The sequence below is a fragment of the Thunnus thynnus genome, chromosome 19, assembly GCF_963924715.1.
Source record: "Thunnus thynnus chromosome 19, fThuThy2.1, whole genome shotgun sequence".
NCBI classification, from domain to species: Eukaryota; Metazoa; Chordata; class Actinopteri; order Scombriformes; family Scombridae; genus Thunnus; species Thunnus thynnus.
Genome location: NC_089535.1, coordinates 906,465 through 933,042, shown reverse-complemented (window position 1 = coordinate 933,042; position 26,578 = coordinate 906,465). Strand labels below are relative to the sequence as shown.

General features: G+C 38.7%; 1 protein-coding gene across 1 annotated transcript; it reads right to left on the bottom strand.

Annotated features, from left to right (window-relative positions):
* Nucleotides 1–1,047: 1,047 nt before the first annotated feature.
* Nucleotides 1,048–24,831, bottom strand: LOC137171292 (deoxyribonuclease-2-alpha-like). Its single transcript, XM_067575217.1, has 8 exons — nt 24,792–24,831; nt 14,756–14,892; nt 13,918–14,015; nt 7,362–7,590; nt 6,486–6,564; nt 5,292–5,456; nt 5,014–5,199; nt 1,048–1,472 (listed from the first exon to the last, which is right to left on the bottom strand). Exons 1-8 carry the CDS (start codon nt 24,829–24,831, stop codon nt 1,048–1,050), a joined length of 1,359 nt encoding a protein of 452 aa, XP_067431318.1.
* Between the last annotated feature and the right edge of the window lie 1,747 nt (nt 24,832–26,578).

Below are 26,578 nucleotides of genomic sequence, written 5' to 3'. Positions count from 1 at the left end.
GTGAACAACAAGATGATAATAATTTCTATAAACAAGATAACCATCAATAATAATATCAGACGACAAAGATTTCAGCAAATATTCACATCTGAGAAGCAGGAAACAGTGAATTTCCTGATAAACAATGAATCCATCATCAATAGAGTTGATGATTAATTTTCTGTAGATCAACAAATCGATTAATGAACTAATCACTTCAGCTCTTCTGCTTTTTTTTTGTTAAACCTGCATGAACTGATGTTTTGTCCACTAGAAACAAGTAGTGAACACAACTCTGACACATCATCATCTTTAAGTTGATATGTTGAACTTGTTTCCACATCCAGCAGTTACGGAGCAACATTATCATTCATGTGGAGTCGTGTTTCTGTCCAATATTCACTCTATTTTAGCTGTTTTTACTCTCTACCAACTCCTGAGGGAAATATCTGGCTCTTTAGCCGCTAAATGCTCCACTATGTTCACCAGCTAGTCTACAGCTAACTGTGTGTGTTTGGTGCTGAGCAGGTAGTGTACAGCGGCTTTTTACAGCTTTTTCACTGAAAACAACGCTATGAGACGCTGAGAGTGAACCAGAACAGTAACGTTGCAGCCGGACAGATAAACAATGAGCTGAAACTCACTATAAAGCTCCGTAAAGCCGAGAGGAGCTGCAGAGTCACTGATAATTCTCTGTAGGTTCATCACTACGAGCCACAACCAACACGTTACACACTGACAGATCAGACTGTGGAGGACAGAAATATACTGTATGTTATAGATGCTTTAAACTGGCTGTGAACACTCCTGCGGTGGAGGAACCAGGGATCAGCTTTGTCGTCTTACTTCAGCTGTTTGTCCTGAATGTTGTCCTTGAAACTGTGTGTAAGTGACTTTATTGATTCTGGTTCTGATCATTAATTTCAGTCTACTCAGTGATTTTTACAGCATAGATTCACAAATATATGACAGAATTTAGCAACATCTAAAAAAATGATCAACACCACCTGAAACAAGACGGAGGAAAACCAGGATCAGAGTAAAGCAGACTGGCAGGAGTTTAACCCATCAGTGTGAGTCAGTCTGGGCGGCACTGTGAGGGTCTGGATCACACTCAGGGTCCATGATGTCCATGAAGTCCATGTTGTTTTCAGGTGGACACTCCTCATTTTCCCTAGCAAATTTAAAAAATAGGCCTCTTATTACGTCACTGTCGATGCACAGTGCGCCCCCGCCCCTCTTATACTGGCTTTTTGCTCGGTTTACATCGGCAATACAGGTCCAATGTCTATTTTGATCTATAGCCACACACCACTTGGAATGATCTTTTTTCGGTCCCCATTCACCCAGAGCAGTGGTGATAGTTTTTACATTGATCACTTCAAATTCTCCGAGTACGCAGTAGGACTTGTCTCGGTTAGGCTGGCAGCCCCACGTCTGGACGTCCAGGTCACCGCCCACTAACTTTGCAATATGGACGTAAAGATCTCCATCTGCAACGACAACAACCAGTCATGTCACAAAAATATTGCTTGTCTCTGCCCGCCCCTCCACATTTCTTGGTTATAAAACTATGACTTAGGAGAGAAAATGCAAAAAGACTAAAACATGATGGATTGATATTTTTCAGGTCTACATGTGGAAAACTGTTGAGCAAGCATGATAAAAGACGTGCACAGATAGGACTGAAAGTCTTCTCATTAATTCATCTGCACTGTTTGTATTGGTGTTGATAAGACATCAGCTGCTGGCTGGCGTCAGCTCCCCGGCAGGACGAGGCAGACTGAACACAGCAGAATCCAAACTCTGTTCAGTCCACTTCAACAGCTTCACATCTCGTAGTCAGAGATAATATCTCGTTAACTAACACAAACAAAACACTCAGATCAGTGTCAGAGTCTTTTTTCAGTCTGTTCCTCTTGTAGAGAGACACCTGGCCCCCAGCCTAGCAGAGATCCTGGGAGGTCAACCACAATGGTCATCTGTACACAGGAAGTCATGTGACGACATGCGGCGGCAGTGGTTCCTCTTCACGGTATTTGTTACATTCGGCGGTACATTAGCTCAAGAGGACGACAGGAACCTTGACTTTAATTGTGAATGTGTCTTGGAGTGTCTGCAGTTGGATGAATACAGTTTGACAGAGAGGTTGACGTTCTGAGCTCATGTTTTTGTGATCGAATCTAATTTGTCGTTCTTTATCTGTGATCAGACTTAATGTTTGTTAAAAGACTGAAACCAAAGCAGTGAAAGCTGTTATAGCAGCAGATTAATGTCCATGGGATTAGTATCATTTGTCACTATCACATATGCAGAAATGTTCAGTTGCTTGCACACGTTTTTCCCAGCAGGATATTTAGAGCTGCAGCTGGTAAACATGAAGCCTGTTACTTCAAACTGAGACATTCATATTTAGGAGTTACACAACAGGCCTACACTATATGTGCTTTATAGTAAATGGAAATGGACAAATAGCACATTTGACAAAGTAGAATGTTGTTTTAAACAATTTTAATTTTCTAATTTACACATTTTTAATGTTTAACCCTTACATAATGAGATAATGAAATGTTGTAACCTCTCCCACAGTGACCCAGAACATCTAAAAATGGAAATATTTGAACTTTTTAAAAAAAAAATTGTACTTATTCAAATACCAGCATTCAAAAATTCTTCACATTGAATAACATTAACATAACATCATTGTGGCTGTTATGTTCTCCTGTTTTAGGTAACATAGGACCATCATACGATGTAATTGTGAATGATTTTTCTCCTGTAATGAATAGTGTAAAACCTAAAGAATACACTCTCTCTGCTCTCTGAAGGATGAATTAAATATTAATCACCCATTTATTAAAAAAATATGATGAGGTATTTATGAATGAAAAATAGATTTTGTACAGAGAGTAATTATGAGAGGATTATGAAGGGTCAGGGTATGAACTGTATGTGAGAGTTAATGATTTGTTATTGTAAGATTTAAAATTAGGTGACAAGATGCAGAAAAAGTCCTACTCGTTTGTTATTTAAAGAAAGTTTGTGGGAGGAAATTCTCCTCTTGTTTTGAAAGAGCAAGATGTTGTCACATGACTTCCTGTCTAAGGATGACCATTGTGATTGTCGTCCGCCATGTTGCTGCAGAGAGGTTGGGCCTTTTCCAAACTAGCCCCTACACCGTCTCCCTACCTACTTCCACTCCGTTTGCGTGTTCATGAGGAGCATCCGTCATGTTAAGTGCCATCCCAAACCAACTAGCAGAGAGTGGAAGTGGGTTATAAAACCCTCCAACAGCGAGCCTGCATCGATGCTGACTTACTGAGCACACGCAACACCTGTGTTCGTCATGGAGGCACTGCATACAACCTGCCACAACCTGTACAAACATTTACTAGTAAACTGCTCAAACTAATAGACATTTAATATTGCCACGCGGATGTTAAAAACTTAAAAGTTACATTGTATTTAGATAAACTATACTGTTCTCTAGTCTAGAAAACAGTAGACGTGTTTATTTGATTGTAACGTGTTGCTAAAAACAAGCAGCTTATAAACATAATGTAAAAGGAGAAGATGTTTACAAAGAAAAGAAATGCAACCAAAGAGTCTTGGCAGTAATTTTGGTATTATAATATATGTATATGTAGTATTATATATAATGAAGTCTATCTATATGTTTGAAATTAGTGTAATTTTTGATTTAAACAAAACTGGTTTGAACAGGAAGTTTAATTTATTTCCATGGAACATTAATACATTTTTAAAAAGTTTGACCGACCCTTTGTGTATCCTTCATATCTCCAGAGACAACAATGGTTCTTATATCCCAGTTAGTGACTACAAATGTATAAAGGAAAAGATAAACACATTTACTGTTTCAGGGGGAAAACATTCATTAATGTTTGTGCACAAATGTAATTACCACAGATATATTCTGTTAATGCACAACAGGCTTTCAGTAATACTTGCAGTGTTACTGTACCATTGTGTTGCTATTTACATGTGAAATTTAGCAAATAACAACATAACTCAGGATGTTTGATGTGAATAATGAAGCTAGAAGGAAAACTTTTTTGAATTGCATCATAACAAGTGGTCTTTACAAATGGATTTTTTCAATGGCATGTCTGAAAAATGGCTCATCGTCACTTATACAAAAGGATCACTATGCAAGGAGTGTAGTGATGTGGTCTATATAATAATAATAATAATAATAATAACAATAATAATAATAATAATAATAATAACAATAATAATAACAATAATAATAATAATAATAATAATAATAATAATAATAATACCCAAGAAATGTAGTTTTGTATTTTTGATAATAAAAAGATAAAACACAAAAAAACATACACCTTCTGGAAAATCCGACCGTTGACTGTATATAAAGATTTATTATAAGTATATAAAGATTTATATACAGTCAAAGATCCCAACAGATGCTGATTGGAAACCATGGTGATGAAAAGTTACAAGAGTTCCTGTTTCCGCCGGAGAGAGTGAAGTTTGTCCCAAAGCTCGCCGCTGTATTTATGCCCTAACCTTAATGAAGGGAACTTCACTCAGCTGTGAGTGTGACTACAACCAGAGTGATGAAGTGGGAGTGGGTAGGGGCTAGTTTGGAAAAGGGCCGTTGTCTTTCTCATAGTTGCGGTCTTTAGATATCCAGAGTCAGCTGATCATTGACAGTATCTCTAACAGTTTGACATTGAACACTTCATGCAGCTCGAACTGAACCATTTACAACAAATAAGAACTGCAAACACACATGTTCACTGCGGATCATTCAAATATGAATCACGATTAATCGCAAAATCAGATTTTTTTTATCCAGCTCTACTTGCCATAAACACACATACATGTTACCTCTGTACAAGTACTCAGTACTGAATACTAGACCTCAGAGTCACTGCTGCAGACGACACAGACCAGCTGATCACTATTAATATGTTTATCTTTGCTTATCAGCATTTTGTTTTCTGCCTTCTACAAGAACAGATTATTCAAACAAACATGGAGGAATCTCACCTATTGCTTCTTCTGCCTTCTTTTTAGCAACAGCATTAAACGGTTGACCTCCGTTTGATGTCAGCGTCAGGAAATTGTCGAGCGGGGGACGTTGGATCCAATTTACAGCATCTTTAAGCTCTTGATGAAAGTCCTCTGGAATATCATATTGAAATGGGAAAGCTCCGATGTACTGCAGGTGTGTACCTGAAAACAGTGCAACATGACATATTTACAGTAACATTCAATTCAGCCACTAAGACTTCAGTGTAAATGTGCAGATTAAACTGAGAGTTTACCTATATATCTGAACTGGTCGTACTTGAACGTTACACACATGAATGTTTGAGCATATTTTCCCCCACTTTTAGGCCAGAAATGATTTTGATCTCTTCTGAAAGGGAAATTTGGTGTGCTGTGTAACAGCCAGACTCCAGTGTTGGATTTATCCACCATCACAACCCCTGAGGAGTAAAAACAGACAGCAGTTACGCTCAACTGACAGCGCTTACTGAGCCCAACAGAAGGTGAGGGCTGTGGGTGACAGTATAGTGTAAAACTGTCGATATAGAGATGTGCCAGCATACTGTTTCTACTTTAGACTGCGGTGAAACATGCTGACAGTATCAATACTGTCAACTACCATTTCCATCACTGTGATTATAGTTGTTTTCATAGGAAACCATGAACACAGAGCAGCTCTCCTGCCTTCATCAGCAGTTTGATTTAGTTTAGCAACAAGCAGCCTGTAAGAGTGTAGCATAACTGTTATTATGTTCTGTTAACTAATTTCTCTGCCTTTTAAAAATTTAACTGTTAACAGTCAGCAGATAAAACTTACTACAAAGTTCTTGCACTCAATTGATCAGTTTCATCAGGAAAAACTGATGAATTTCCAAAATATGAATCAAAACTGAGTTGCATTGAAAGTGATTTCCAGTCAACTATGTGAAACTTTGAACAGCATTTAACTATTTTTGATGTTTCTTGAGTCTGATAAAGCTGCAATACACAGTACAGATTGCTGCTCAGTGAATAAAATCCGAGGTGATCATGGTGTGAAGTCATTATAGTTTAGCTCTAAAAGGAGGATTTCAGGAAACGATAGATAATACAGTTTACTGTGATATTTTTACCTACAATAATCGTAGCATGAAAATTTGATACCGGCACGTTCCTATAACAATATACTAACCGAGGCTCCATTGAAGTTGTTAAAACTTGGCTCCACATTATGACTTACAAGCTCCTCCAAAATAGAAATAAAGCAGAGACAGTTTACGTCATGATTCACAGCCACCTTTATTTTGTCGTCCATTCATCACATGTAACAGCAGGACATAACCAGACTTCTACCATAGAGTTCACTCTGTATGCACTACATTTGTATGTGGCTGTGTGACATGTTACTGAGTGGATCCAGTCCTCACTAAAGCATCATGGGAAATCAAAGATATTTTCCTAATAAGAAGATGCTTTCTTTCTCTGCCTACCTTTACTGTGGCCAAACTCTTGTTCAGCATTACATCCTGGAGGTTGATCGCTGTAGCTGATGAATCCAAAGTCTCGTGGCTGTAAATGATGCAGAAGGAAGAGAAGAAACAAAGAATCAGTCAGACACAATGTACAACCACACGTTTTAATTATCTACTTCTTCAAACTGCAGCGGGGTATAAAAATGAGCTTCGGCTAGCTGCTCTGTATTATTATTATTATTATTATTATTAACATTATACTGCTGGTCTTTCCAATCACGGCTGCCTGTTAATTTATTGAATTAATGGTAAGACTTTGTTTTACAGGTCTTTTAATTCTATACTCATTTCCTGGAAATGCACTTTGAAGATATCTAACACTTAATTTGCAGGATATTTTACTGAAAGGGTTACGAGTTAAGTCGGTTGAGTTGTAGTTTCATATGTAGTTTTTTTTTAAGGATTAAAAAAGGATTAAATTATTGTTAAAAGTCCAATTGTTTAAGGAATTTTTGAAAATGAACAACTAGGAACCCAAATAAAATGAGCAGGCTCTTACCAATTAAACCAACTTAACACTTCTTGTTCTAACTATTATTATTATTATTATCTATAATTATTATTATACAGATAGTGCATCAAGCTGTTGGTGTTTGTGTTCTGTTATGGTCTGTTGGGGTCGACTTCATCTTGAATAAGGTCTAATTATCCTCGGGTCCCCCTCAGATCGGGTCTCTCCTTTTTGAAAATGCATGCATGTTGCTTTGCGCAGGTCTTCCATGGGTCTGATTGGAAGACCTCTCTCTATCTCACTGCGTGTGTTAGACTTCCAGTGTCCATCATTCAGTTTCAGTAAATGAAAACAGAGGGCTGTGGCTCTGACATGTTCCTCACCATGCGTCTGATGGGAGTAAAGAGGGGCCGCAGGGTGTTTGCCAGGACGCCTTCATGGTGGTTGATGGGTTTAGAAGTGGGGGCAAGTGAAGCAGTGGCAGAGGGTCCTGACCCTACAGGTGAAGCAGGGGGTGTCAGGGGCGCCATCTTTCTCACTCCAGCTGAGTCGATGTAAAGATACTCCAAACCAGTCAAGGTATTTTGTTTTGGTGCCTTGTATAAGATATACCTGATGATGAACAATCAGAGTAATATTAGTGAACAGAGAGCACAATGACTTCAGAAAATTACACTACTGTTACAGAAGTAACTAAATGCAGGAAAAGTTTAGCCAACAGAAACACACACATTTCCTACTATAGCTGTGTTGGGAATTGTTTGTGTAACTGGGATACAATCCAATTAAATTTTATTTATATAGCGCCAAATCATTACAAAAGTTATCTCAGGTCTAGACCGAAAAACTCCCCTTTAACAGGAAGAAACCTCAAGCAGAACCGTACTCTAGGTGGACGCCATCTGCCTTGACCGGTTGGGTTGAGAGAGAGAGAAGCATAATAACAACAATAATAACAGTAACAATGATAATAATAATAATGCTAATAGCATCAGACGTCTGTGGCAACCAGCAGCTTCACATCTTAAGTGAAGAGAGACGCAAGAGCTGAGCTGTGGCCACTTGTGGAACAAGCAAGAAAAGAAGGGACGCTGGCTGGCTACAGTGGTCCATTCACTGTCATCGCTGGAAGGAGGATCAATGCACAAGATGTCACCACAGCACCAGGGAGTGTTCCATCAAGCTGGCTAACGGGATAGCCTGGCTTATTTCAATAAACCTCACTAATTTAAATGAGAGTTCGTTCCATTACTGCGGCTTGTATGAGTCCCAGCTCAGTAACCATGGTAACTTAGTCATCAGAACTAGCTGCTCCGTGGCAGGTTAACGGTCAAACTTAATTCAGCTGCATGTCAAAGAATGTCTGACGGACGGAAACAGACAGAAGTGTCTTTTCACACTCACAACCCTTTTATTTCAAAGCTAAGCATTTATAATTTAAGGAATAAAAGTGTGCCAGCGTTATTTTGAAGTTATTTATTTATTCATCCACTCATTTTGTTCAAGCTGTGAAAACACAAAGAAAATTAAATAAAGTCCAAACTATGACCTTCTGCTGTGTTTAAAAGTGTACAGTATTAACTGCTTATAGTGATCACAGTTACAGTGATCAGCTGCTTATATGGATCAAAAAGCTCTGAGACAGAATCATTCATATACAACATTTATGCTGTTTAAATAAGTCACTTATAGAAATCAAGCAGTCCGCCTACAGTGATCATTTTGGGTCTCTTCATACATGACAACATGTGGAAAAACATTTTAAACTACATAAATCTATTTTTGTACTTTACTCCCATGATAAGCGGCTGCTGCTGCGTGAACACTGACATCATGACGGAGACAGAAATAAAAAAATAAAAGTCGTTTTCTCTCAATGACAAACGTAGTCTCCCCAAAACTTATGACAATGTAGGGATTTAAGTAAATTTCACCGCTTTCACCACTTCAAAAATGTGCACACTGCGTTTGAAACAGCTGTACTGTATTTTGAAACAGTCATTAAAATCTGTATCATTATATTCATGTAGGATAATAAATATACAAATGTCAGTTAGATGGCATTCTGCATAACGAATAAAGAAAAAGAAAAGGTTATAATAATCATCTGCTTATAGTGATATTTGACGCAGACAGACGTGATCATTATAAGCGGTTTCCACTGTACTTATATCCTTCTCCAGTTTACAGCTAATGTTTAACTTTCAGTGATGCTTGTAAATGGATCCTGTGAAAGAAAATGTGTCAGAGAGTGTGATAATGTTGATAATGTTCTCTAGATGCCTACACCATAATTTTAAACATACATCTGATATTATCTAGCCTATTGATAATATAACCACAGTCACTGATCTGAATGCTCATTTATTAACAAATACAGATAAAACCATGACCAGGAACAAGGAGCTGCTCTTCACTTTCACCATGCAAACTCATCAAGCCGGATACGGGGATTAAACCATCAACCTTCTGGTGATAAGTTCACTCCTCTAACCTTTATGTTATCACTACTCACCTACAGGTGGACATTTAATCTGTCATCAGTTTTGTGCCAAGCCATCTCCTTCACCTTGTTAATTGTAGCAGTTTTGCCCTTTTTGGTGAAAACTCCTTTATATTCTTCATATAGTTTCATCAGCAGATTTGTTCTGCTGCTCTAGTTTTCTCTTCTTTTTGCGACACAGTATCGTCATTTCGATAATCAACTATTCTGGGCTGCTTATGTACTCTGAGCACACGCACACTGCAAACCTATTCCAGTCTGGTTAGATTTAGCGCTGACTAGCGCTGCATTAGCTAAGCTGCATTAGCTAAGCTGCATTAGTGGAACAACTTGAGCCTCCAGTGAAAGTTGACGTTAGTTCTAGCCAGGCTTTTTCAAGTAAGCGCAGCTTTCTTTAGCTGCGTTGATGGAACAGCCCTCTGGTGGTTCTGCAGCTGCCTTACCGTATGCTAAGGTTTCTACTTGATATACTATATTCTCTCCACTGATGTTTCTGGTTGATCTCTACTATTTAGAGAATCATTAAATGGAGGTTAACTTTATTTTAAAGGAGAATTCTTTAGAGGAGGGTTGATTATGTTCATTAGCTTAGGTTTGTGATGGCTGAGGTCATTGTCAGTTTATGGAGACACTTACCTCTGACTCCGGACTCGATGGGACTCAAGAACTTTGCATTCATCTATACTATTTAGAGAGAAGACACTGGACTTTTCCAGAAGGGTCAGATATATTTTCTACATATATGTATTTATTTTTTATTATTGGAAGGAGGCACCAGTCACTTTCTATACAGTATTTCCCTCCTAACCTGCAACTGCTTCTTACAAAACGACTAATATTCTTTCTTAATGAGTCTGTTTATTTACTGACCTTAATTTTTGTCTAATGAAAGAAGATTCTGAATTAATTTCTCTTTATTTGGGATAAGCCAATGAAAGATACTATACTGCCCCTTCCTTTTTTTTATGTTTGTTGGGGGCAGTACTCATTAATTTAAGCACTTTTTACTTTATTTTTTGTCTTCAGCTGTCAGGAAATTTTGCCCCTTGATTTCCTTAATAATTTCACTTTTTTCCACATTTTCAAAAGGTTACACACATTCAAGCTCTACCTGCAAGGTAACTTTGTTCTTTAGTATTGTGTCACAATTTTCTCTTTCTTGTTTTTCTCTTAAGGTACGAGGGATATGAGAAATAACCAAAAGAAAAGCTTTATTTTTGTTCTGTAAAGCACAAAAAAAAGAAATGCACTCTTGTCAAAGAGATTTGCTCTAATCACTCAGAGGGCATTTGACCTTATTTGAATCTCAGCTTTCAACGGATGGCAGATGGATTTTAGTTGTTATTCAAATTGGTGATATGTTAATTAAATTAGCTAATGTTTATGGTTTTAGTAGGACCACTAAAATAACACGCTCCCTCAAGAATTGTCTACCAAGATACTCACTCTAAAAAATAAATTTTCTTCAGCCATGCTCATTATTGGCGGTGACTTCAATGAGGCCCCAGATTTGTATATTGACAGATCTCTAAACTTAAATTTAGTAATTCATAATTTTTGCACTCACCTATCATTAATAGATGCATTAGGATATGTACATCCAAACTTATCTGATTCATTTACATGGTTCAAGGCTGACTTATCTCAGAAATCTCACATTGAGTAGGCTTAAACTTTCCTTTTTGATAAAGCTTATAGTTAGGGCCGACTAGGCTCGCCTTGGATCAGCCCTTAGTTATGCTGCTATAGGCCTAGACTGCCGGGGGACTTCCCATGATGCACTGAGCTTCTCTCTCCTCCTCCTTCTCTCCATCTGTATGCATTTGTGTAACATCAATGCATTTTACTAACTTGGCTTCTTCCCCGCAGTTTTTTTGTGCTTTCTCATCCGCAGGAGGCCCCAGGGACCGGGCTGTGGCCCTTAGCTGTGGAGACATCCTTCTCCTGCTGTTGTGGCTGTTTGTTGTTGTTAGTCATGTATCTATTGTTGTTGTTGTTGTTGCTGTTGTTGTTGTTCTGCTACTCTGTGTCCCGTCCCCTCCCCCCCTTCTCCTTCTTTCTTTCTCAACCCAACCGTTTGAGGCACTAAGAGTCCGGTTCTGCTTGAGGATCCTTCCTGTTAAAGAGGAGTTTTTCCTGCCGCTGCTCATGGAGGAATGTTGGGTCTCTGTAAATTAAAGAGTTCGGTCTAGACCTGCTCCATGTGAAAAGTGCCCTGAGATGACTTTTGTCGTTATTTGGCACTATATAAATAAAATTGAATTGAATTGAACTGACCTCAGGTTTATTTCTGATTCTCTAGCATCCTCCTTACGATCAAGCAGTATCTCTCCTGCTCCTCTAACGGACCATGCTGGAATTAATCTCGTTATATCCGATGCAAAATCCAGTGAACAAAAAATTCCAGGATACTGGAAACTTAATTCTTCTTTCCTTCAACAATCCTCCTATTGTTTAGATATTAAGGATATTAAAAATAAACAGGAATGATATCTCCTCTATATCAAAATGGGAAATGTTTAAATTTAAATGTAGAAAATTTTACATCAAATTTGGGAAACAATATTCAAAAACCATTTTAAAAGAATTAAATGATATTTTAAATATATAATTTCCTAATGATGAAGATAAAATAAAACTGCATTCTTTACAAAAGGAGTTGAATATGCTTTATATTTATCCGATCAAGGTCTAAATGTTTGGAATTTGGGGAAAAAAATTCATCATACTTTTATAGTTTGGAAAAAAGGCACGGGGGAAACTAAAAAGATTTCTTCATTATATATTAATAACACTCTTACCACTGATAAGAAAACGATAGCAACTTCTATTTCTAATTTTTTTTTTACCAAAAATGATATACTTCTTCTTTTGACTCTCATTCTTGCAGCTCCTTCTTTGATAAAGTCTGTTCATTTATTCCTAAGATAACTTAAAAAAGTATTGAACTATGTGAAAGTCCTTTAACTATTTAGGGCCTGGGCCCCAAAGGGGTAAAGACCCTCTTGTATCTGTTCTGTTTCATTCTTTCTCTCTTTCTTCTTTCTTTATTATTACGCCACTTCAACCCTAAATTTGACCCCCAAACATGCTCAAAAACTCACCAAATTTGGCACGCGCATCGGGTCTGGTGAAAGCTTTGATAAAATGTAAAAAGTATCCCCCAAAGTGCCAAAATGTGCTCTATAGCGCTACCTATGTATCTAAAATGGCTGCCACGGCCCGTAGTAATGTCATAGAGAGATCGAACCAAAACTCAATTATTCGTCTCAACAAGACCTACAAGTCATATGCTGAAACCCCTGCCACATCGCACCTTATAATGTAAACCAATGGGGAGGCAATCTCTGGGCATGGACTTTGTGCCAAACTGGGGCGTCTGACGTCTAAACTATAAGTCAGACCACTTTCAAACCTGTATCAATGGATTCGCGATGAAAATGCCTACTAAAATATGATTTTTAATGTAAGATTTGGCCAAAGTCATGGGATTTATGAGGATATTTCACAAGAAGAGTACTCTGAAATCCTTCTCTCCAGCTGAGAGGGAGAGGGAGGGAAGTGGGGGGATGGGTGTCACGGTTAAATGGAGCTCATTTTTGAAGGATACAGCAGAAAGGGTATATACATACAGTACATTATATACAAACTTTGTATGAAGTTTGGTGTTATTATCATTTATTTTACAATAATTGTGAGTCTTATATGTATAATTCAGTAGTGGGGATGACCTATGAGGGGAGGGGAAAAAATGGAGTGACAGTTTAGTGATAAAGTGCTGCAGAAAAATAAAATCAAAACTAAAATTTGTAGCTCTGTACTGCAGTTTTTCCTTTATTAGGGCCCGAACACCTAGCGGTTCACTCACACTCTCCATTCAAATACATTACACATTTCAATCAAACTTTGACCAGGTCATGTGGGTTAAAAGTCTTTACTTTTCTAAAAATAGACTTGATGAAAATTAGGAAATTAATTTGTTTTACACACAAACTCATCAAGACTTTTCAATTTATTTATTGAAATTAAAGTGAATGGGCCCAAAACTTGCATGATTTTGATGACACAGATGTGAGCAAGACATCACTCTGCAGAAAATTCTCATTCTGTCAATCAAACTTTCAAAATAAAAGCACACCACACCTGTAAGAAATATCCCTCATTTTTAAAAAGCAAAATGATCTGATCCCAACGGCCAGAGTGCGAGGTCCCGACCAACGCTGCTTGCAGCTTTAATTAATATCAATAATTTCTGGATTTTATTATTAGTAGTATTATTATTACTAATAACCAAACACACTCCCACCAGATCCAACAGTTGTTTCCAGGTTTTTCTCCCACATATCAGAAAACATCTACATAAAGCTGAAACTTTGTATGTGTGATAAAATGTAAGATAAAATGCTACATGACTAGAAATCCAAGTGTTTCCTCACCAGTCCACTTCATTGTTGTTCTCATTTTTGCAGGTCACTCTGGCCTCAGAGCTGCAGCACAGCAGACTGACCGTCAGCACCAACCTCCACATGACTCCCTGAAACACAGCAAGAAACGTTCTGTAACACTCAAGCTAGAATTAAAAGCAGTCACATTAACAGAACGGCTACAGCAGCACAATGTTAATTAGAATATTAGAGATTTAAATGCTGGTCTATTTCAGTGTGTTGCTGTTTTATTAAGAAGTGTAAAAAGTGCTTAAATATGAAAAGGTCTCTTTTTTAGCCCCTCAAAATAAGTGAGACACAAAATCACACTTAGAATAAAAAGGAAAATGATTAAAAATGTAAATAAATTCAATAATGATGATTTTAACAGTCTCTAGCGTCGTACTATGAATTCTTCTTGTAATGGTCTGTAGTTCTCCTTTAATGTTTAGCTCTCTGATATTTATAGTTCAGCAGTTAAAAATTGCTTTCTTTTCTTAAAAACCAGTTGGTAACATGAAATTTGATTGTGTGAAGACCTGTTGTCCAGAATGCACATACTTCAGATAACAAGCTACATGCAACGCTTCTTTTGGGTTAAACTCATTATTCTGCCTGTATGAAAGCTGCATAGTGTTCATCCTCAGTTTCTTTAAATGCAGTTTTACTCTTTAAACTTTCTTCTTTTGCTCGTTTAATGAACAGACTGTGATGGTTTAATTCGTTATATAGCGGGTTTGTGGACACCAGGTGAATTTGGATCTGAGGTTGAATCGGTAATTTACCAAAACAGAACTGTGTACCAATCCTGACCCTCTAAACAAACCAGTCAGACGAGATGACATCATACCTGAGACTTTTGCTTCAGCTTCAGTCCAGAGAGGAACTTAATCTTCTTTTCTCGCTGAATCAGTGCAATGCTCAGCGCTCCCCACACCGTCTCCTGAACCTCAGCTCTGTTCACCTCTCTTTGTACCTCTGCCACCCCTTTACAACAAACCCACAAAATCAACCAATCAGGAAGAATTATTGGTGAAATCAATACTAATCTGAACCTTGTCCCTCACAAACAAACTAGAGTTTGTTTGTGAACCTTGTCCCTCACAAACAAACTCTAGTTTGTCAGTAAGAGGTACAAACAGAGGGTCAGGATTGGTACACAGTTCTGTTTTGGTAAATTACTGATTCAACCTCAGGTCCAAAGTCACCTGGTGTCCACAAACCTGCTATATAACGAATTAAACCATCAAAATCTGTCCAGTAAACAAGAGAAATTAGTAAAAAGAAAGCATGTTGTTCTGCATTTAATGAAACAGCTCTGCAGAGTTTTATTCTTCTCTAAGAGGATGAGATCTTCTGGGAAATACAGATATTCAGCATGTTCACACAGGCAAACATTAAGCATTGCACGATGCTTTCTGATCTGCAATATATAAAGCCAGGATATAGAAACTGAAATATTTTGTTACTATTTCATTTTAAAAGTGAAGATTTTTACTGCCAATTTTTCAATATCAGGTGCAGAAATTTAATGAACGATTGTAAATCTGAAGCAATGAATTTCACTGATTCTTATCTGCAACCGACCTTGAAAGATTTTCAATTTCAAATTTTAAAAACCCCTTATATGAATCTAAATATGTGTTCAAATGGCAGCTTTAGAGCTTTTTAAACTACTCAGGAAATGTTCCATGATGAATCTGTTAAAACCTGACAGCACTGCTACAGACAGAGCTGCAATATTTGGGATCTGGCACATGAGACTAGAGATCTAAACCAAGAATTCAAACTAAGAATCTTGTAAATATTCGAGAGGACTGACTCATATTTTGCAGCTGGTTTTCAGTACATCTGGATGTAAAGCACATACTGCAGCTTATGTGAAGAGGTGCTCACTGGCCAAATGGCAGGTTCAAAACACCTCAGAGGCTGGAAATAGACACTTTTTAATGATCTTGAATATTTGTATTAACTTTGTACTGCTGTAGCCATTAATGTGACTAGTTAAAATGTTTCTGGCTCTTCCAAATTTTATGGAAAAGTGATTTTCTCAAAGATGAGGCTGCCACGTAAAAGTGCCAGCAGATTTTTAAGAGACTACGAAAATAATGTGCTGCTGTGTGTTTCAGGGAGTCATCTGGAGGTTGGTGCTGACGGTCAGTCTGCTATGCTGCAGCTCTGAGGGCTCAGTGACCTGCAAAGACGAGAACAACGGTGAAGTGGACTGGTGAGACAACACTCACACTTAAATCCTTCTGGTTAAAGCCTTAAAAGTTACTGCTGTCAGCACTGTCACTTCACATTTAGCATCTATTCTCCATGTAGTCAACCAGTGCATCCCAGTAAGAGAGAGGTAACAGTCCAGTAATGCCATCATGTTTTAAAGAGCACAGCAGAAACACATAGGAGAGTGTGAACACTTTTTATTCAAACTACACTTCAACTGTAGGAAAAAAAATGTAATATTCAATCTGCTTGTGTTCAAAGTATTTCAGAACTTTATCTGAATCTCAAAGTCAAGAACAAACTTCTGTGCTCAAAGTAAAATGCACATAACTCTGATCTACTGATGTCCTGTTGTCCTGAGTAAAGTAACTATAATTGTTTTTCTCTTAGTTGACACAAAATGGAGGAAACTAAGACACTATGTAAGCTAAACCGTCTGAGAGGGAATGTAAGGAAGCATTGGTAACGCTTTATTTTACAGCTCCTTACATTTTAGTATAATTTCCTGGAGATTTTCTGAGTGATTTGCAGGTATTTAATAGTTAAATTTTAGGACAGGGGTTGCCTTTTGGTACAAATAATTAAAAAAAACAACAACAGAAAACATGTTGGTAAGTGTTGATTCATTATATTCAGGTTCATATGTAGTTGTTAGTTTGTAAATATTCTTAATAAATTAGACTCTTAACAATTCTTTAACTGACAGAAATACTCAGTTTTCAGTGTGTAGTTTTGTGTGTCAAACTATTATCAGCATATTAGGTTGTTTCTTAAAAACTCTGTAATGAGCGCATTTCCTGTATACGACCAGATGACCTCATCCTGTCCTAACCCTAACCCTTTTTTCAGTTAAAGAAAATCAAGAGGCTAATTTATTAGGAAATTTTGCTAATTAACAACTACATATGAACCCAGATATAATAAGTGGGTACTCAACTTAACACTTTTTTCTGTTTTTTCTTATAATTTATACAAAATTGCACCACCCTCTCTGTAAAATGCCTTAAAAATGAACCGTTAAATACCTGAAAATTACTCTGAAAATTGCCAGGAAATTAGGTCAAAATTAGGGGACCTGTAAAATAAAGCCATACATAAGTGTTTTGTATTTGATAGCGTGGATACTTGTGTATTAGCTGGTTGTTGACTTTGTAAAATGTAACTGCGTTACAGTAACGTTACCACAACAACAAATCTCAAGTCCCCTATTAGCTCGTCACTCCAGTGAGGCAGCAGACACAACACCGTCAGTTCTACCAGGTAGTTTAGGATTGGCTACATGTTTATTTTTTTTATTTATTTATGTGTTCTCATTTGTTGGAACTAGATTTAAGAAAAGCCATGAATGTTTGGTATGCACATCGGCAAATCACACACTTTCACCTCATTATGATTCTGAAACACCTTCCAGGGTTGAAACAGACTTTGGCCCAGTTCACACCTGGCATTAGAATACGTCTCAGGTGACCACTTGTGATGGGATCTCACTTCCCCGCTCTATATGCAAATAAACACCTACATCATTTCCACTGACAAAGACCAAATGTGTTTTTTGTTTTTGTTTTTTTTGTGTACTGATTCTTCGGCCTAAATGGTTTCCCCCTTAGAATTTCACTAAATGAGAATAGCTGGTCCACCTTAAGATGGGAGCAAGTGGGTGTGACAGTGAGGCTGGCGACCTTAAGGTGGACTGACCTTTAAGGTGGACCAGCAAAGGTAGGATCTGAAATGTCCAATAAGTATGAGGTCAAAGATGGGACACCGCAGGGGAGTGTGATAAGTCCTATATTATTCTCTATTATAATAAATGACATCTTTGGAAGTGTATCGGTTGATATGGGAAGATCATTATTTGCAGATGATGGGGCTCTGTGGAAAAGAGGGAGAAAATTGAGTCATATAGTTCAAAAAATTGCAAGAAGGAATAAATCAAGTTCAGATGTGGAGGAAAAAATGGGGTTTAAAGGACTAAAGTAATGTTCTTCACAAGAAAGAGGATTAGAGGAAATACTAACTTGAAACTATATGGACATAATTTAGAGACGGTTGAGTCATTTAGATTCTTAGGAGTTTATTTTGACACCAGATTAACATGATTTAACATTAACATTTAAAGTATTGTTGATAAGTGCAAAAAAGTTATAAATGTGATGAGATGCCTTGTAGGGTTGGACTGGGGAACTGATGTAGCATCCTTGAAATATATATATGTAGCGTTAATTAGATCAAGGCTGGATTATGGGAGTGAAGTATATGGATTTGCAGTAAACATTGTGCTTGGAGGATTAGATGTAATCCAGGCCCTCAGACTGTGCAAAGGAGCAGCAAGAACGTCACCTGTGTTTGCTCTACAAGTTGAGGCAGGACAAAATGCTGCTGTGTTTACGCAGGACACGCTCAGAGTCAACTATCCGATGATAATCACCCAACTAAAAAAGAGCTACAGGCCTGCTGGGAAAGGGAGGGAACAGAAAAATCAAGTTTTGGCTGGACAGGAGATGCAGCAGTAAGAGACCTGGGAGTGTATGGAAAGGAGGTCTATCCGACGGTGATGTGGCCTACGACCCCTGTGTAGGTACTAGAAGTTAGTACTAGTTACTCCAAGTTAAGGCAAGGTAGAAAAGTGTATATTTAGTACAAGAGTTCTATAGTTATATAGAAAGATCCACTAACAGACAACACTGGCTCTACAGTTGCAGTTTCTAGCCACAGAGTTGCAAAACTCAAATGGACATCAAACTCCTTAAGTGTATATGCGGTTGAGTTGTACACCATGTGGATGGCTTTAGAGTGGGATGAGCAAGCGAAATCCATGAGAGCTCTGATCTGTACAGACTCAGCATCTGCTCGGTACAGCCTAAAGATAGTTACATCCAGTAATTGCCAAGACCTACTATTTGAAATAATGGAAATACACTCATGAGTTATAAGACAAGGCACTGTGGTCACATTGATTTGGGTTCCTGCACACACGGGCATTATGGGTAATGAGAGAGTGGGCAAACTATCCAAACAAGCTGTTAAAAAAGAAAAGATAGACACCACAATGAAACCTTCAAAATCAGGGGGAAGGGTACTGCATAGAAAAAGAGTGACAGCAGCACTGGGATCAAAAGATAAGAGGAACACAACTGCATGCAACACAAAATAGAGTTGGTATGGAGAGAAGTAGGGGGGGAAATGGAAAAGAGGAGGTTGTAATGACCAGACTAAGAATAGGAAACAGTAACCTGAGTGGGACTTTCCACATTATAGGGAGGCATCTAACTGGACATTGTGAGCATTGTTAGGTACCAGAAACAGTAGAACATGTACTTGTTAACTGCAGGAAATATACTTCAAAAAGAAAGGAAATGATGGAGGGAACGAGGAGGTCAGGGCTGACAGGTTTGAAGTGTATACTGGAGTGTGGTGAGAGTGGACAAGGCAGGAAGTGTCTGGTCAGCTTTTTTAGGAGAACAGGATTACTTCTTCTCTTTCTCTCTGAGAGTCAGATGTTCACATTGATTCCTCTCATGTCAAAATATGAAGCTACAGCCAGTAGCTGGTTAGCTTAGCCTAGCATAAAGACTGGAAACAGATGGCAACAGGTAGCTTGGCTCTGTCCAAAGGTAACAAAATCCACCTGTCAGCACGTCTAAAGCTCACTGATAAACATGTTATATCTGGTTTGTTTCATCTGTGTAAAAAGGACAATATGCTGTGGGGAATATGTGGTGGACTATCCTTGGGCAGGACCAGTTTCCAGGCAACCAGCGGAGACTCCAGGAAGTAACTGCTCCCAGAGAGAAACAATCAGAATAAATGCACATGAATATTTCTCAACATGTTGGAATATTCTTTAACTGCAACGGTTCTGTATTTGATTGTGCTCTCTGTTCACTAATATTACTCTGATTGTCAGGTATATTTTATACAAGGCGCCAAAACGAAACACCTTGACTGGTTTACATTGACTCAACTGGAGTGAGAAAGATGGCGCCCCCGACACCCCCTGCTTCACTTGTAGGGTCAGGACACTCTGCCACTGTTTCACTTGCCCCCCACCTATAAACCCATCAACCACCATAACAGCGTCCTGGCAAACACCCTGCGGCCCCTCTTTACTCCCATCAGATCCATGGTGAGGAAGCGGAGCGGAGCAGCATACTCCGGCAGTAACAAACGAGACCAGCTGACCAACACACACTGCAGCATTAAACAACTTGAACTAAGTCTGAGGTGAAGAAAATAACTTTGTGCACAGTCCGTTTCAGCTCAGAAACCCTGCTGCCGCTCAGCGTCTTGGTCAGCGATGTCTTTCCCCCGAAGCTAAAGGTGAAGCAGAGAGGTGGAGACATGACATTTATAACAACAGCCTGTTTCATATCGCATTTCAGTGGAATAAGGACACAATGTGTTGAATTAAGAGACTAAAAATTCTTCCTCCTTTTCTATTCATTCAATCGAGAATCGGTTTTGACTTGAGAATCGATTCTGAATCTAAATGGACTCCAAGAATCTGATTCCGACCCCTGCTGAACAGACCCAAACAGAACACACCAGCAGCAACATGATGTGCTATCAATTAATTCAATCAATTAACAAGCACCCGCAGTCGGAAAGAGCAGCAATATAATAATAATAATAATAATAATAATAATAATAATAATAATAAATGTCCTATGAACAAAGTAAAGTCTGGGTGATAGACAGACAAAGGATAATATTCGAATCTGTTCAATGTGCAAATCAAATTCCAAAAATCCTAAATTCAATCCCGTACAAACCTTCTTGCCTGGAAACACTCCGTCTTCTCCCGAAGTGATTGTGATCACATGATCAGAGCTGATACCGTGTACGCTCAGGTTTAGTCAGATGCACTCAGGTATTGGACATATTGACTTACAGACCTGAAACCTCTGGCAGTAAAACAAGACCCGACACGATAGAATACTAAAGTAAGGTTGTAAGATTAACAATGCTAGCAGCATGGCTCTAGGGACGACAATCTTTGAAAAAGTACAATGTTTTGACTTGGCCTAAACAGCCAAAAGTAGTACAGAGGTACCAAGAGCCGATTTCTAGAAATTCCTTGATCCTAGAAACTTGGGAAATATGGGAATCAGGATGCTGAAGGATTCTGATCTTGGCAGCAGTTTGAAGAAGTAGATAGTTAAAATTTATTGTGGTTGTACATTGTGTCCGACTGAGTCTTTGTTTCTTCTCTTCTGCATCATTTACAGCCACCAGACTTTGGATTCATCAGCTACAGCGATCAACCTCCAGGATGTCATGCTGAACAAGAGTTTGGCCACAGTAAAGGTAGGCAGAGAAAGAAAGCATCTTCTTATTAGGAAAATATCTTTGATTTCCCATGATGCTTTGTGTCACACATTTCAAGTATAACACAAATGTAATAGAATAGAATAGAGTGAAACATAATGTAAAAATCTCATTATGGATATGATGAATGGAGGTCATGGAGCTCTTGTCCTGTCAGAGCCTGTATGTCCCCAGAATACATCTTTTCCTGCTGTGAGTCAAACAGGTTGAGTTTTAACAAATTAGGCCACCTGTTTCTGGATTACTTTAATATGTTCCTCTGGGAAACACACACTACTCTTCATGTCATCTTTTGAGTTTTCTATCAGCTTTGATCCTGATCTTCTTTTTGCCTCAGTGGGGTCAGTCTAGTGTTTCAGATAAGCTGCTGTATAACTGTTGGTGTTCAACAGGAGTTGTGATGGTGATGGAATCCAGCACTGGAGTCTGGCTCTTACACAGCACACCAAATTTCCCTTTCAGAAGAGATCAAAATCATTTCTGGTCTGACAGTGGAGAATCCTACGCTCAAGCATTCATCTGTGTAACGTTGCCCTACAGCCAGTTCACACATATAGGTAATGTACTGTAAATATGAAGATTTAACAGTGTTTTACAAGTCACAATGGTTAAATAGAATGATACTATGAATGTGTTGTACTGTTTCAGGTAAACATCTACAGTACATTGGAGCTTTTCCATTTGAACATGATATTCCAGAATATTTTCATCAAGAGCTTAGAGACGCCCCCCCATCTGATCATTTCCAGCAGCTGAGCTCAAGTGCAGTATGTCTAACTGATCCGCTGAAAACCTTTTATTTTGTAACTTAAAAGCTTTTAACATGAAGCAGAAATAGCAGGAAATGTTGGGTTTTCATCAGCAATAACTTGACACGACTGATATGACTGAAAGCGATCAGGAAACAATAAATTCAGCTAGAAGCTACAGAAGACCAGAGAGGTGAACACAGAGACATTTAAAACAGTTTTCTCTCTGGCCTCCACCACAGACCAACTATCCAGGAATGCCATTCATATATGACTAAATTACAACCACAGATATGGTTTGCCAGAAATGTAACACTCCTGAATCACTTTTTCTCTCAACATAATGAGAAAATGTTGTAAATGAACACATTTGGAAAATTGCACATTACTGAACATACAAGTGAAATGTTCAGAGACAACGTACCTGGTATTTAACAGTAATGGGAAATGTCCCAGTTCTGCTCTGCGGGCGTTATTTGTTGTTTCCCTTTGAACGTTCAGAGTTCTTCGGTCTCTATTGGGTGTTTGTCCCATGAGCCATGCTCCAATCTACTGAGTGGGCCCCAGATCTCACTTCCATATAAGGCTATTGGTAAAATCACATTATCAAATATTTTTGTCCAGATTCTAATTGAAATGTTAATGTTGAATGTTAATGTTGGTTTTTAATACATACGTTGCCCTGTGTGCTTTTTCTTTGAGTGTGTTGAAATTTCCTGATGCAGATATGTTCAGACCAAGGTAAGTATAATTTGTTGTGTGTTCAATTAGGGTGTTGTTCAGAGTAAAATGGTATTTGTATTTACATCTTTACATCCAAGGCCCAGTTCTGGCAGTATTGTTCCAGGATGGTCAGGTTATGTTGAAGACCATCACTGGTAGGGGACAACAGAATAAAGCAGGTATCTAATCTCTGTGTCGAAGAGTGTGAGGCCCGCAGCTGCTGAATGGTCCAGCTGGTCTGCAAGTTCATTTATATACAGGTTGAATAATGTAGGACTTAAACAGCATCCTTGCTTTACACTACGTCCTTGATTGAAATAATCTGTTCTTTGTTTGTAATTTTCACAGCACACTGGTTGTGCTTGTACATACATTTTATAAGATCATATATTTAACCATCAAGTCCACTTAAAGAATTCTGAAGAAAAGTCCTTCATGCCAAATGGAATCGAGGGCTTTTTTAAACGATAAAACAAGCAAATATTTTCCCTCCCTTTGTTTGGTGGACATGTTTATTAATTAAAGTGTGTAAGGTGTATATATGATCAGAGGTTCGGTAATTTGGAAGAAAGCCAATTTGACATTTACTAAGTATGTTTTTTTCTTGAATAAAGGTTAGTATCCTGGAATTCAGGATACTAAAGAATATTTTTCCAAGGTTGCTGCCGACACAGATCCCTCTGTAGTTATTAGGGTCCAATTTATTTCCGTTTTTGTAGATCGGGGTGATCAGCTCCTGGTTCCAGACATCAGGAAAGCAGCCCGCAGTCAGAACCGTGTTCAACAGTTCAACAATTGCAGTTTGTAATTCAGGAGTTCTGTTCTTCAGCATTTCATTTTTGATGCAATCTGTGCCACAAGCTTTTTTTGAAATAAGAGTTTTCAGTTTGTCTGTTAACTCTTTTTGTGTAATCGGGTAATCTAAAGGATTTTGGTTATTCTTGACAGCTGATTCAAGGTTGTCCAACTTTGTTTTAATTTCAATTTGATTTAGTTTCAGATCTTCAGGCGGGACACTTCTATAGAGGTCATTAAAATAGTTTTCCAAATGTCTCCATCTTGTATTGTTAATTGTTGTGGCTTTGTAGTTTCCAAACTGTTCAACATGTCCCAGAACTGACCCTGGTCTACATGTCCCAGAACTGACCCTGGTCTACATGTCCCAGAACTGATGCTGGTCTACGTGTCCCAGAACTGAGCCTGGTCTGCTGTGTCTTCAATCTCCTGAAGTGTTTTGTTGGTGTGGTGGAATTTCTTTTGTTTAATGGTCTGTTTATACTGTTTTAGAGTTTGAGAGTATTCATGTTGTAGTGTTGGGTCATGTTGGTGTTTGTGTTTTTGGTTTGATAGCTGTCTCAACTGTTCTCTCATTTTTTACATTCACTATCAAACCATTTTTGTTCAAAGGTTTTTTGTTTCGCGTTTCAATGGGTTTCTTTGTTTTTCTAAGCTTTGCATTTGATGCAGCTTTTTGGAAGATATGATTCATGTCTTTTGTTGCTTTATTAAAGCCTTCAGAGTTATTTTGGTAGTGTGAATTGTTGAATGTGTTGATTGTATTTTTTATTTCATTCAAATTCAAAATTTGTATAAATTGTTCAGCAGTGTTTGGAGCCCATCTGTATGACTGGTTTACATGGTACAGCCTACTGGGCTGTTTCTTGACAGTATCTCCAGTGTGTTTTCTTAAGTAAATATTAATCTGGCCGTGATCTGAAAGGGGGGTTTGTGCTCTGACAGTGAAAGCACTGAATGAGGAGGGGTCCATATCTGAGGTGGCATAGTCCACTACACTTGTCCCAAGAGCTGAACAGTAGGTGAAACGTCCCAAACTGTCCCCTCTGATCCTCCCATTTAACATACAGGCCTGAGGCTCTGCAGAGATGCACTCACTCCTTCCCATTTCCGTTCGTTGTTTTGTCAGGGTTGTTCCTCATGGCTGTGGGTGAGGGGGTCAAAGGTGACTGTTTGAATATGTGTTTATCTCCTGTGTGGTCTATACAGTCAGGTTCTGAACCTGTCTGTGCATTAAAGTCTCCACACACAAGTATTTTGCCTTTGATTTGAAAGTGACATATCTCTGTGTGTAGGGAGCTGCAGAACTCTGATTCTGATGGAGGGGTGTATATTGCACATAGATATAAGTCTACCTCGCAAATGCTTATGTGTTTATTCATTTTTAGCCAAATGTGGTTTTGCTTTGTTTCATGGTTGTAATGTGTTTGGTGAGATCAGCTTTGAGCCAGATCATCATTCCTCCTGAGTCTCAACCTCGCTGCACTGTGTTCAGCTTAACTGAAGGTTCTGTGATTTCACTGCAGCCTGATGGACACTGAGTCACGGCATCACATCGACACCATGTTTCTAACAGAATCAAAATATCAGTATCCTTTATGCTATTTAAGAAATCCGGGTCTGTGGTCTTAAGACCAAAAGTGGTGGAGTACAAACCCTGAATATTCCAAAAGCTTATTGTGAAAGATTTCATCTGTGAGAAAAATAAAGAAATAAAGAAATAAATTCAACCAAAGTATGAACAAAATAAAACGGGAATAACAAAATAAAAGGACCAATCAGGTGAGTTAATACATTTAAACTAACCATGTGTCTGTTTGTATGTGTGTGTATCTTTGTGTGTGTTTATCTAAGGTATCTCTGTACCTCACGTTTGCAGATGCATAGGTCATCTGTTGGGATATAGGATGGCACCACAGGGAGATGGGAGGTAGCGCTCCTCTGACTTTCTTGTTGGTATCTGGGTGGTCTGTAGTTCCGGGGAGCAGCAGCTGTGTGGGCAAGGCCGTGGGTGTTATATCCTACAATGTTTTAGCAAATGTTCTCATTCCAGCATGTGTGTAGTTGGGTGGAGATGCATGACAGCTCTTCTGCTGGAGTTGCTCGCTCATCTCCTGTAGCTCTCTGCTGAACCTCAAGTCTCTGTTGGCTGTGTCCTCCTTTATTCTCAGGGTCTGGGCTCGTAGGCTGGTGTTCTCTTCTGCTCTGTGGTGGTTTGCTGGTTTTCCCCCCTCAGCTCTGCTACAGCCCCCTGGCTGTCCTGCTTCAGCTGTTGGAGTTCGTGTCTCAGCTGTTGAGTGGTATCAGACTCAGCTAGCTTGAGCTCCCTGAACTCAGTGAAGTCCAGCCCCAGGTGGGACAGGCTCTCTCTTAGTTGTTGGAGGAGTTTGGGGGGTGTTGGAGGGGCAGGGCCAGATGGACTGGTTGTTGGCTTCAGGTCTGGCTCTGTGACCTCTGGGACCACTTTGTTATCCTCCTCTTCCTGTTCTGATGTTGTGTCTCCTATTGTGCTGCTGTTGGTACTGTGTCAGTCTCTCTCAGCTTTTGCCTTCATCTTGGGGAAGAGTTCCTCAAAGGAGTTGAGGCTTGTCTCATTTCCCTGTATCAGCACTGTACCTTTTTTAGTATACTAGGTAAAAGTGAGCAGAGGGTTGTCTGTGTCCAGAGTTTCATCCTGACACACAGTTAAACAGCCACCACAATCAATGCCTTCTTTTACAATGTGTGTATAGCTATTAAAAATGACCTGCTTCCATGTGCTGATGTTGTCTGTATGAAAGAGAACATTGTTTGTGATCTTTTTGCCGTTGCATATGATGTAGTCAGCAAACAGTTGTTCTGCATTGGACAAGAGT